General features: G+C 36.8%; 1 protein-coding gene across 1 annotated transcript in view; it reads left to right on the top strand.

Annotated features, from left to right (window-relative positions):
• Nucleotides 1–2,224: 2,224 nt before the first annotated feature.
• The window catches only part of LOC107755197 (xin actin-binding repeat-containing protein 2-like), a 31,323-nt gene continuing 21,700 nt past the window's right edge, over nt 2,225–11,847 (top strand). Inside the window, exons 1-3 of the mRNA XM_016571916.1 lie at nt 2,225–2,288; nt 5,400–5,530; nt 10,668–10,796. Of these exons, the coding sequence (XP_016427402.1) occupies nt 2,225–2,288; nt 5,400–5,530; nt 10,668–10,796 (324 nt within the window). The remainder of the gene's footprint in view (nt 2,289–5,399; nt 5,531–10,667; nt 10,797–11,847) is intronic.

Genomic DNA, 11,847 nt, shown 5'->3' with positions numbered 1-11,847 from the left:
TTTATTTTAGTTATAAATTAAAATGTACTTTGTATATTAATATTAATATAGTATATGAATAATTCTTCAGTCTAAATGCAAAAGAAAACAATTATATAAGGTCTGGTGTTCCCCAGGGTTCATTTCTTGGTCCGGTACTGTTTTCCCTTTATATGCTTTCTCTAGGGTCTGTTTTTGACGAGTATGAGGTCTCTTTTCACTTCTATGCAGTTGACACCCAAATTTATATCCCTTTGAAACGCGATAACAAGCAGGCCATAAAGCCTATTTTGGATTGTTTTGAGGAACTAAAACTTTGGCTTGCAACTAATTTCTTGAGACTTAATGAGAGTAAAACTGAATTTATTGTGTTTGGCTCAAATGAACACTGAGTGTGCATGATTTTGAATTTGCATCTCTGTCACCTTATAGTACTACATGTGTCAGAAACTTGGGTGTCTGATTTGATAATAATCTCAAATTCGATAAGCAGATAAGTACCGTGGTTAAGTCCTGTTTTTATCATCTTCGTCTTCTGTGAAGCCATTTCTGTCCTTAAAGAAGTTCGAAATGACCTTATCTATTGTTTTATTATCTTTTTTTTCTTGTGAACTTTTCAAATAGTTCAGTATTGCTTATGTGTTTCTTGATATTTATTTAAAGAACTGTTTTGTAGATGCTCTTAGTTTAGTATGAATGTTTGTGTGTGTGTTTGTCTGATATGAATAGAATAGTTCACCAGCATAAGCCAGCAACAGATTCTTGCACTCATCCTAAATGTGTTTCGTTTACTGGCGTGTGATGAGATCCCCGAAGCATTTCCCACAATGCTGCTGTCAGTGCTGTGAATGGTTTTCTTAATAATGAAACACAAATAGAAAAAAAAGGCCCATACCGCATTTCATATTCATGCATTTGCTAACACATCCAGAGCACAATCATTTACTTTAATTGCTTTCTTCAGAAAAAAAGATCTTTCTTCTTTTTTGTTGAAAGTGCTTGTTAGATCAACTGATTCTTCTATTTCAAAGCATGTCTGATCTATTTAAAAAGTCAATGCTGTCCTTAAAAAAAAGAAGCTCTGATTAAAAACCTAGTGAACTACTGTACCACACAAAAGTGCATACACAGATATATTAGGTATTTCGATAGAACAAATACAGTGTGAATCTCACAAAACCTGTCAAGAAAATGTTTTGGTGATTTTTCAGTCCAAAAGCAAAAGAAAAAAATTAGAAAGAATATTTTGCGTAAAGAAATTGAAGCCTATTGTTAAATGGGAGGTATTATTGAGATATTTGGGATTATGAAATTGAATTTTTTATTTGGTGACACTTTGCTTAAAGCCTTTATATATAATGCATTATAAAAGTAGTTTTAATGCATTAATTATGCTTTGTAATGCACCTTATAATGCATTTGTATGATCTCATGAATAATTGTAACCACAAGTTATAATACATTATAATACTTAACCATTCATCGTTGCACATTTAAATAGTATATTGCATTAAAACACCTGACCAAAAAACCTTCAAATATTATAATGCATTTTAACTTTGATTACAATTGAAACAAACTGGCTTTGAAACAATTTTCACTCAGAAATCACTCAAATAATTACAAAGAAATGGCAATTAACTAAATTAAAGATTAAACATGAAATTTTGAAGTTGAAAGACTGAAACTATTTTTTTGTAAACATACTTCAGCAATTGCTGTTTTATTTGCAACTTCTAAAAAATGTGTAATTATGGTGTACGTGTCAATTAATATTAATTTATTTTGTATTAAATTGATAATTGACAGTTCTCTTGCAATTTTTGGTGGATTTTTTCTTAGTGCTAATTGCAGTGCATAAATTGAATTCTGTATGAATACAGGAGCACCCTAAAACGCTGTCTAGGTAGGCAGCTTGGTAGGTTTTGGTACAGAGTTTATCATAGAGGATTGAAAAAATATCTCAACAATCACTACAAAACTGCATTAGCTGTGCTGTATGCCAGAAACATGTTCAGTCACATGTGACAGACTATTACACACCTCTAATTCAGTTTAAATTTGAGTCCTTTGGAGGAATTGAGTAGTTGTACACCCACATTAGTGCAATTTTCTTTGCCTATACGTCAATATAAACATGCACTAACACCGAGGGTGGAATTAGATGCTCGGTTCGAGCTGCCAACAGCTCATTACCTTAATGAGGTTTTACAGCAGCCAGAGAGACACGTCTTCATATTCGACAATGTCTAATTGGGTTAGTGATGGGCTGACGGTGCAATTGATCTCAGTGATGCTTCTGGATGGAAGTGAGAAAGCCTTCGGTCGTGAAAGTTCCTCCCCCACCTCGCAATGTTTTCTCATTAAGGTCTCACCTCCGGCTATGTTTAGGCTTGTTAGAAATACAGCATTACTTCATCCTAAAACCGACTCCGAGGTGGCTGGCCTTTGAGACGGCGTTGATGGATAGCCTGTTGTCTTAGCTAGAATTGCAACCTGGATAGCTATGCAAACTCTCACAGTTAAATGTAGGACCAGCCATTTGACCTTTGCAAATATGACCTGTGGTCGCATGTGATATTAAACCCGTATCTGCTCTGCATCCAAGAATATGAACTCCTTGTAAGGTGCTTGGCTGAATACTGAACAGGATTCCTGATTATTCAATTTAGCCTGGGCTGTCGAGTGCAGAATGTTATGTCATTTTATTGTCGAGTCATTAGTGAACTGTCATTTGTTGTAGATAAAGCAATTTATCTTCTTTTTTAATGAGCAACACAATTAAAGTCTTAATGAAGCCTCTGTATGACTCCCAGATTGCTGTAATCAGTCTTTATTGAAGTTTTTAGAGACACGTTCCACCTTAAAAACCTGGTGCATTAATCTATGCGTTGATTTAACAAAGTGAGGACCTATAAATCTGCGGATAAAACATTCAAATAGTAATGCAGATTTATATATTCATCAAGGGATAAATTATAGACACTCTTTTGACTCTTTTTCAATATGCCCTGCAGCTAATCTTGCTTGTATGCACTAATGACCTGGTTTAATTTGGTAGTGTTTGCCAAGTCAAGCATCACTATTAGTATTGTTCATATTTACGCATGGTGGTTTGAACAAACCCTGAATGTTAAGTTTTTAATCTTTCACCGTTTGTGCTACAGACGGAGAGAGGTGTGCTGTTACTTTTCTGTGGCAGGTTTTGACCTGGGCCTGTACGTAAAACATCCTAGCAAACACTTAGGAGTGTGTAAAAATGAAAAAATGATATCTCGATAATTTCTGGAATTTGGTCAATAATGATAATTAGACATTATTTTGCTGAGTGTGTTATTGTGCTGGTATTTTGATAGGTTTACAGTAGGACTGCCGTGGACAGCTGACTCCCAAAGCTTTTGATATTCTTCATATTCTGTTTTTTTTTTTTTTGACATACTTGATAATGTCAAATCGCATATCGTTTAAACAACAATTATGATATTATCGTAAACAATATATATTGCACAGCCCTACCAACCACCCAGAAGAACCTAGAAACCCCCCAAAACACTAGCAACCACCCAGAATACCCTATAAACCACCCGAAACTCCCTAGCAACCAGTTAGCAACCATCCAGAACACCTTATAGACCTTATGTGTCAGAGAAACAAGTGCACAGCCATCTTTATTAATGTTCTCTTTGAACTTCCCTTTTTTGCTGTAGCTCTATAGCAGTGTTACTCATTGCGCGGCTCGCCAAGCTGATGCTATTTATGACTGGATGCAGCTTTTGATACTTCGCGGTAAAAGTGGCTCTCCGATTGACTTTGCCCTATCAGTGCGGCTCCCATGAAAAAAATAGTGAAGACCACTGCTCTATAGCATCGCTATGGAAGAGAAATCAGCTGGTGAAGTGGATTTACTTATTGTAGAGTTAACGAAAGTTATCATGTGCATTGTAATGTTCAAAGTAATGACATAACAAATGTCAGTCAACCAGAAAGTTTTTAAAATGAGCGGATCATTCATAAATTCGTACGACCATACCTTCACGCTGTTGAAATACAAACTGGAAAACAGAAGACAACGAGCACAAAGCTGAAAAGGGGCAGAGCTACATAAGGTCTATAAACCACCTGAAACACTTTAGCAACCAGTTAGCAACCACTCAGAAAACCCTAGCAACTCCTTAGCAACCACCCAGAAGACTAGCAAACAAATAGCTGCTAGTAACTCTAGCAAAACTCTAGAGTTAAACTCTAGTAACTCTAGCAAACCCTTAGCAACCATTCAGATCACTTGGCAACCACCCAGAAAGCACTAGCAACCACACATAAGCCCCTAGCAACCACTCAAATAACTCTGCAACCTGCCAGAACTGCCTAGCAACTCCTTAGTAACCACCTAACCACTTCTAAGATCCAAAAACACCCAAAACACCCTATCAACCAGTTAGCAACTACACAGAACACCCTAGAAACTACCCATAACATCCTAGCAACCAGTTAGCAACAACTCAGAACATCCTAGATACCACCCAGGACAATTTTACAACCACCCAAAACAGCAATTTAGCAACAACTCAGAACACCCTAGAAACTACCCAAAACCCCAGCAACCACCCAGAATACCATAGCAACCACTCAAATAACTCATCAACCACCCAAAATTCCCTAGCAACCAGTTAGCAACTACCCAGAACACCCTAGTAGTCACTCATGATTCAGCATAGCAGCTCTTTTAGCAACCACCCAGAATACCCTAGAAACCAGTTAGCAACCACCAAGAACATCCTAGCAGTCACTCATATGATTCAGCCTAGCAACTCATTTAGCAACCACCCAGAAGACTCTAGAAACTACAAGAATACCCTAGCAACCACATAGAACTGCATAGCAACTCCCTAGTACCCACCTAACCACTCCTAAGACCCTAAAACATGCATAACACCCTAGAACCACCAAAAAATACCCTAGCAATCTTTTAGCAACCACCCAGAGGATCCTAGAAACCAACCAGGACAATTAAGCAACCACCCAAAACACCCTATCAGCCAGTTAGCAACCACCCTGATGACCCTGGAAACTACTCATAACATCCTAGCAACCAATTAACAATCAATCCAGAGGACCCTGGCAACCCCTTTGCAACCACTCAGGTCACGCTGAGAACTGCCTAGCAACTACTTAGCAACCACCCAGAAGACACTAGCAACCAACTAATACACCCAGCAACCGTGCCGAAGATCCTAGCAACCCTTTAGCAGCCACTCAGATCATTTAGCAACCACGCAAATCACCCTAACATCCACCCAGGACACCCTAACATTGTAGCAATGATTTTTTTTTTTATTGCACGGACAAGCACCACTCTATTTTTCTTCTGAAAATATTCAAATCTAATTGGTTTTTGTTTGTTGATTTCTTTCCATCTGCAGGTAGCGTCGCAGCATCCAGGACAGGCGCGCTGGACGAGAGCGCCCACTCCGAACCTGTCCCACTGAAGAACCGCATGGCTGTGTACCAGGCGGCGGTTTCTAAACAGGACAGAGCAGGCTTCTCCAGTTCGGTACGCTTCACACACGCACACACGGGTGAAATCCGATCAAAGGAGACTCATTTGGGATGGAAAAACCAGATGTAAACAGCAATCGTACCACTTGTGAATGAATTGCACAAGACATATTTTAAAGGGATAGTTCACCCGAAAATGAAAATTTGCTGTTAATTTACTCACCCTCAGGCCATTCAAGATGTAGGTGACTTTTTTTCTTCTTCAGTAGAAAAGTAAAGTAGATTTTTAGCTGAAACTGTGGTCCTTGGTGAATCATAAAATACAAGTCAACAGCTACCAGTTTTTTTTTTTGAGATTTAAAAAAAGCACACCAAGGAACACAAAATGAATACCTGTGGCTCTTGATGATATATTGAGGTCTTATGAAGCGAAACGATCGGCCTGTGCAAGACATTATTCACAACATTATTACCTGTATTCCAGACCCTCAGGCAAACGGTCCAGAGTAATGTCTGGTTTTTGAATGAATCATTTTTTTTAAATGGTTCTTTTTAGTGAACTAGATGAATCAGTTCATCAAATTTAACTGAACCTTCTGAAACAGTTCATGGCTCGAGCAGCACAGATCAGCACAGTTATTCAATCAAAACTCACTTTTGGACGTGCCTGACAGTCACTCCGACTTGAAATAAGCCAATATACCAGCATATATGATCCAATGATGCTGCTTTTTGCCAATTTGTTCAGAGCTCCAATTCCTCCTAAAGTCACTGAACTGAGGAAGCAGTTCCCACTCGGACAGAAGACCGGTGAGCCGGTGATATACGCATGCGTGAACCAAACACTTGAATGAAGGGGTAAAATGAAAGTTTTTATGGTTTCTCATGGTTTACGTAAAAAGGTGAGCTGATGAAGACTAGATTATTCGCTTTATATGCTTTAGACATGTAAAACATCCACATTTCACATTATTATTGGGTGCTTTAATAATTGCGTATACGTTACAACACTGAATCAGTTATTTGAACCAGAAATGAACTGTCCAAAATAACCAGTTCAAGGAAAATAATCAGATTTCCCCATTGCCCAAGGCTCTGGATTACAGGTATTAATGTTGTAAAACAATGTTCATTTCCTTGCACAGACCCATGGTTATACTTTGTAAGACCTCAGCATATCATCAGGAGTCACGGGTATTAATTTTGTGTTCCTTGATATACTTTTTTTACTCTCAAAGATTTTCATTTTATGATTCACCAAGGACCACGGTTTCAGCTCGAAATCGTCTTTACTGTTCTACCAAAGAAAAAACTCACCTACATCTTGGATGGCCTGAAGGTGAGTAAATTTTCATTTTTGGTTGAACTATCCCTTTAATTCCAGGTGTAAGTGGGGCTTATGTGATTCTGCTTCATCACTGTCAGCCATCAGTCATATTTAGACAAGCCTTAAGATCTTCTGTTGAGCAGACTACCGCTATTTACTCGGCAGTTCCCATCCGGCTGTCTGAGTGCCATCAAATTGATCAGCCAATATCATTTCAATGAGGCAAATGAGGCACTCGTGCGGCACGCAAACTTGTAATGTCAACGTCTCATTAGAGCAAACGATCAAGGCTGATAAATTCTGACTTCTGCGTTTAAACTGTGTGAGGACCGAGCGCTCGTGTCAAATTCATGTATAATTCCAAACTCATTGATTTACACAGTAATTGCTGACTTGATACATCAAATCACAAAAGAAACCAGTGTGCGTTTGATTTGCACCCCTTGTCCCGGTAATGGAGACAGAACGGTTGACAGACAAACGCATTGATGAGGACAGAGAGGGAGACCAAATGAATTAGACAAGCTTTGGACTTCAGCAGGCAGTGACCTATGACTATGCAGAAACCACAGGTCTCCAAGGATTTGGCAGTTCTGGTGAAATCTCCTAAAAAAGGTTTCTAAGAAACAGGATTTAGTGACATCAGTGGTGGTTTTGATTCAGGTGCCTTAGCTGAGATCTTACATGAGGAGAGCACAGTCATTTCTTCAACAGTATTTGTTGCTTGATTTCCAGTAAAACATCTAAACATTGTTAAAACAAGAAACATTTAATTGAGAAACCAAATGATACAGCATAAGACTTGTTTTCAGAGAATATATGTGACCCTGGAGCACAAAAGCAGTCTTAAGTCGCTGGGGTATATTTGTAGCAATAGCCAAAAAAACATTGTGTGGGTCAAAATGATAGATTTTTCTTTTATGCCAAAAATCATTAGGATATTAAGTAAAGATCATGTTCCATGAAGATATTTTGTAAATTTCCTGCTGTAAATATATTAAAACTTAATTTTTGATTAGTAATATGCATTGCTAAGAATTTCATTTGGACAACTTTAAAGGCGATTTTCTCAATATTTTGATTTTTTTTTGCACCCTCAGATTCCAGATTTTCAAATAGTTGTATCTCGGCCAAATATTGTCCTATCCTAACAAACCATACATCAATGGAAAGCTTATTTATTCAGAAAAATGTACCCTTATGACTGGTTTTGTGGTCCAGGGTCACTTATACTACCGTTCAAAAGTTTTTGTTTGAGAGAAAGAAATTAATACTTTTATTCAGCAAAGGCCCATTAAATTGATCAAATGTGACACATTTATAATGTTACAAAAGATTTTTATTTAAAATAAATGCTGTTCCTTACTATTCATCAAAGAATCCTGAAAAAACATGTATCACGGTTTCACAAAAATATCATTGTTTTTAACATTGATAATAATAAGAAATGTTTCTTGAGCAGCAAATCAGCATATTAGAATGATTTCTGAAGAATCATGTGACACTGAAGGCTGGAGTAATGATGGTGAAAATTCAGCTTTGCATCACAGGAATACATTACATTTTCAAATATATTCAAATAGAAAACAGGTATTTGATCAAATAAAAACAACCTTGGTGAGCATAATAAACTTTTTAACAGCCCCAGTCTTTTGAACAGTTGTGTATGTTTTTATATTCTCTGAATTAGGTTTCTTAACATGTTGGCAGTTTGTTTTTCTTGTGTTTAAGCATAAAGCTCACTCAATTTTAGATTTAGGAAAAAAATACTATTACTATATACTTCATTTAGAAGCCTTCATTTCCCATATTTTAGAGACTGTTTAGGATTTTATGTTACATTTAGTGCATTCTCAAGGCAACAGTGTATTTGTGATGCATCTTCTTCATCTCGTCTTCTTCACTGGCAAAATAAAAAGATTAACACTGAATGATACAAATTTAAAATCTCAAATCTGGGTGACACAAAGCTTCATGTCCTTGACACTCCAAAGCCAGAGTGAGGTGAGGGGCCGGATGCCTCTTTGCACCCAGTAGAGAGGACATGTGAGTGTGCAGTGACATCATTGTTTTCTGTGGCTTTGTCACAGTGTGAGAGTGAAATGTGATGATGGCTGACCAGTGGGAGTTCAGCACCTCTCCAGAAACCCAGTTCTCTCTGTCTCGCTCTCTTTCTTTCTCTCTCTGGTCGGCTGCTAAAAACAGCACTGCATGTCCGCTCTGCGCCAGTGGAGGTCAGATCCCTACAGGAGGGTGAAAAGTACAGAGAAGTTACTGTTTCTGCTTCAGTACAAGTTGAAATCTACCGGTAGTATTAGTGGCATAATGTCGGCTATAGTAAGGCACTTACCAGTCAAATACGAAAAGTAAAATACAAAGTGTGTTTATGCCATATGTTGTTATGTTGTTGATAGAGCTTAACTTGTGTTAAACCTGGAACATTCCTTTAAGTTGGAGTAATGGTTTAAATACATCAATGTGTTATTTAAAGCAATAGTTGTGGTCACTGCTGTAATATAAGAGCATTTTATAAGATGGATGATATGCCATGATGAAATATGTACTATGAAGGTCTAAGGAAAATTGTAACAATTAAAAATAGCATTTTTGCTTTGAAAATACAGTAGAGTACAAACATGTCTCTTTTCTATACAAATTGGGCTCATTATAGATGGTGCATTTATACACAAAACTCGTTTGTTCACAAAACACATTATTTACCTACAGCAATTAATGTTAAAGGAATAGTTCACCCAAATATGAAGATTTGCTGAAAATGTGCTCACCCTCAGGCCAACCAAGATGTAGATGAGTTTGTTTCTTCATTGGAATAGATTTGGAGAAATGTAGCATTGTATCACTTGCTCACCAATGGATCTTCTGCAGTGAATGGGTGCCGTCAGAATGAAAGTCCAAACAGCTGATAAAAACATCACAATAATCCACACCACTCAGCTGTGTGGACTCTCATTCTGACGGCACCCATTCACTGCAGAAGATCCATTGGTGAGCAAGTGATACAATGCTACATTTCTCCAAATCTTTTCCCATGAAGAAACAAACTCATCCACATCTTGGATGACCTGATGGTGAGTAAATTTTCAGCAAATTTTCATTTTTGGTGAACTATACCTTTAACTGTTGCTGTCAGTCAGTTTGTTTTCATATTTTTATTGGTCATGGCTACAGTTGTACATCAAATGATGGAGAAGAGTGTTATAACCGGGCATATATCCAGATGCAGTGTAGTCAAGTGCACTTTCATCATTTTAAAGAGCTGATTCAGGTGTCTGGATCGCAGTGCTGGAGTGACACTGTACAGTATGTCAGATCATATAAGTCTGCTGTATCCTACATCTGATATTTAGAACTCAATTGCAATATAGAATTGCACCATGCAAACCGCATTCGTTAATTTTGTGGATGGAATTAATTAATTTGCTAAATTCATAAATAAAGCAGGCTTTGAAACAAAGCAGACAACGTGCAAATAAACAACACTTCCAGCAGGCGTCTGCTGAGTAAATGAAACCTCACAGTATCAGGGCCTCACAATATCTTGCCATGCAAATAATTCTGTCATGCTAAATCTTAAAATGTGAAATGTAAAGCCACAGAGATAATGAGATGTGGGCTGGAATCTGTGCTGTGTGTGTGTGTGTGTGTGTGTGTGTGTGTGTGTGCCTGTGTGTAAGCCACTTTGTCTCATGAATATATGAATATTTTTGTTCAGTGGTGGAAGATGAGAGACAAGTGATCACACTTTTACTCCCATAATCTTGCAGCTTTTGTAAAAGCATAAATCTGCTTAGCATTATTTTCAACGCAGGCGGTCTCTCTCTGTCTTTGTCTCTTTCTTCATCAGGTCATGGAGGAAGCCGAGGTTTGTTCCCCGCCTGGGGGTCTGGCCAGCGTGCGTAGACAGTTTGAGAATGAGGGCATGTCATCATCTCACACGGTCACCCAGATTCACCAAACACACAGATCTGTGCAGGTCAGTGTTGGAAGATACTTGGAAACTGCTTCTCAAATTTGTAACTCGTAATATACACTGTTCAAAAGCTTGGGGTCAGGTTTTTTTATTTTCTTCCAAAAATATTAAGCAACACAACTGTTTTAAACGTTTATAATAATAGGGAATATTTGAGCAGCAGATCTTGTTCTTGTTTTTACTTTTTACTTTTTGTTTCAATCAAATAAATGCAGTCTTGATTAGCATAAGAGATTTCTTTCATAAACATAAAAAAAAATCTCACATATATATGTTATAATATACAGTACATATATTTTTTTAAAAGTTTTTTTTACTACTTAATATTAAATAAGCCTTTTAGATTTGTAATGGTTGACATATTAGACATATGTTGGCATATTTATACAGTTAAAAATTTGGACACGTTTCTTCAATCTTTATTATAAGTATTTTACACGTTTTTTATGACTTTACTATTTTTTTTCTTCAAACAATGGTAATTATTGTAGTGACAAAAATCTTTTTTCCTACTTACGGTTATTTTAAGTAATATTTCACAATATATTATATTTAAAATCAATATTACACAATATATTAAAATAGAAAACAGTTATTTTAAATAATATTTTAAAATATTACTACAGAAACAATAAAAAAAAATGTACTGACCCCAAACTTTTGAACGGTTGCATAAAATCAAATAAGGAACCTAGTTATTTTGCATTGCAGTCGCATGCATCTGCAACAAAATGTTTTCGATGAATAAGAACATGCAGGCTTTTTTATATTTAAACATTTTGTGCCAAGTTTGTTTATTTTATTTAATAAATATATTATTAAATATATTTTTAACTATATTTGAGCAAATCGTCGGGATGGCTTACAAGTATACAGTATATGCATACTGCTATGTATGTGTATTGAAAAGAATTAAGTGCTAAAATGCATTTGAGATGCATTGACTTTGATTTTGACTCACTTACATACAGAATCTTGAATGAATGAATCTTAATGTCTTACTAAAGTGTCACACATCATTACACACATATCAGTCTAGCTTCTACCCAGGCGA

This window comes from Sinocyclocheilus rhinocerous, unplaced genomic scaffold, assembly GCF_001515625.1.
Source record: "Sinocyclocheilus rhinocerous isolate Xijiao unplaced genomic scaffold, SAMN03320098_v1.1 scaffold2187, whole genome shotgun sequence".
Taxonomy (NCBI): Eukaryota; Metazoa; Chordata; class Actinopteri; order Cypriniformes; family Cyprinidae; genus Sinocyclocheilus; species Sinocyclocheilus rhinocerous.
Note: the sequence above shows the minus strand (reverse complement) of the source record. Positions and strands in the feature narration are given on the sequence as shown.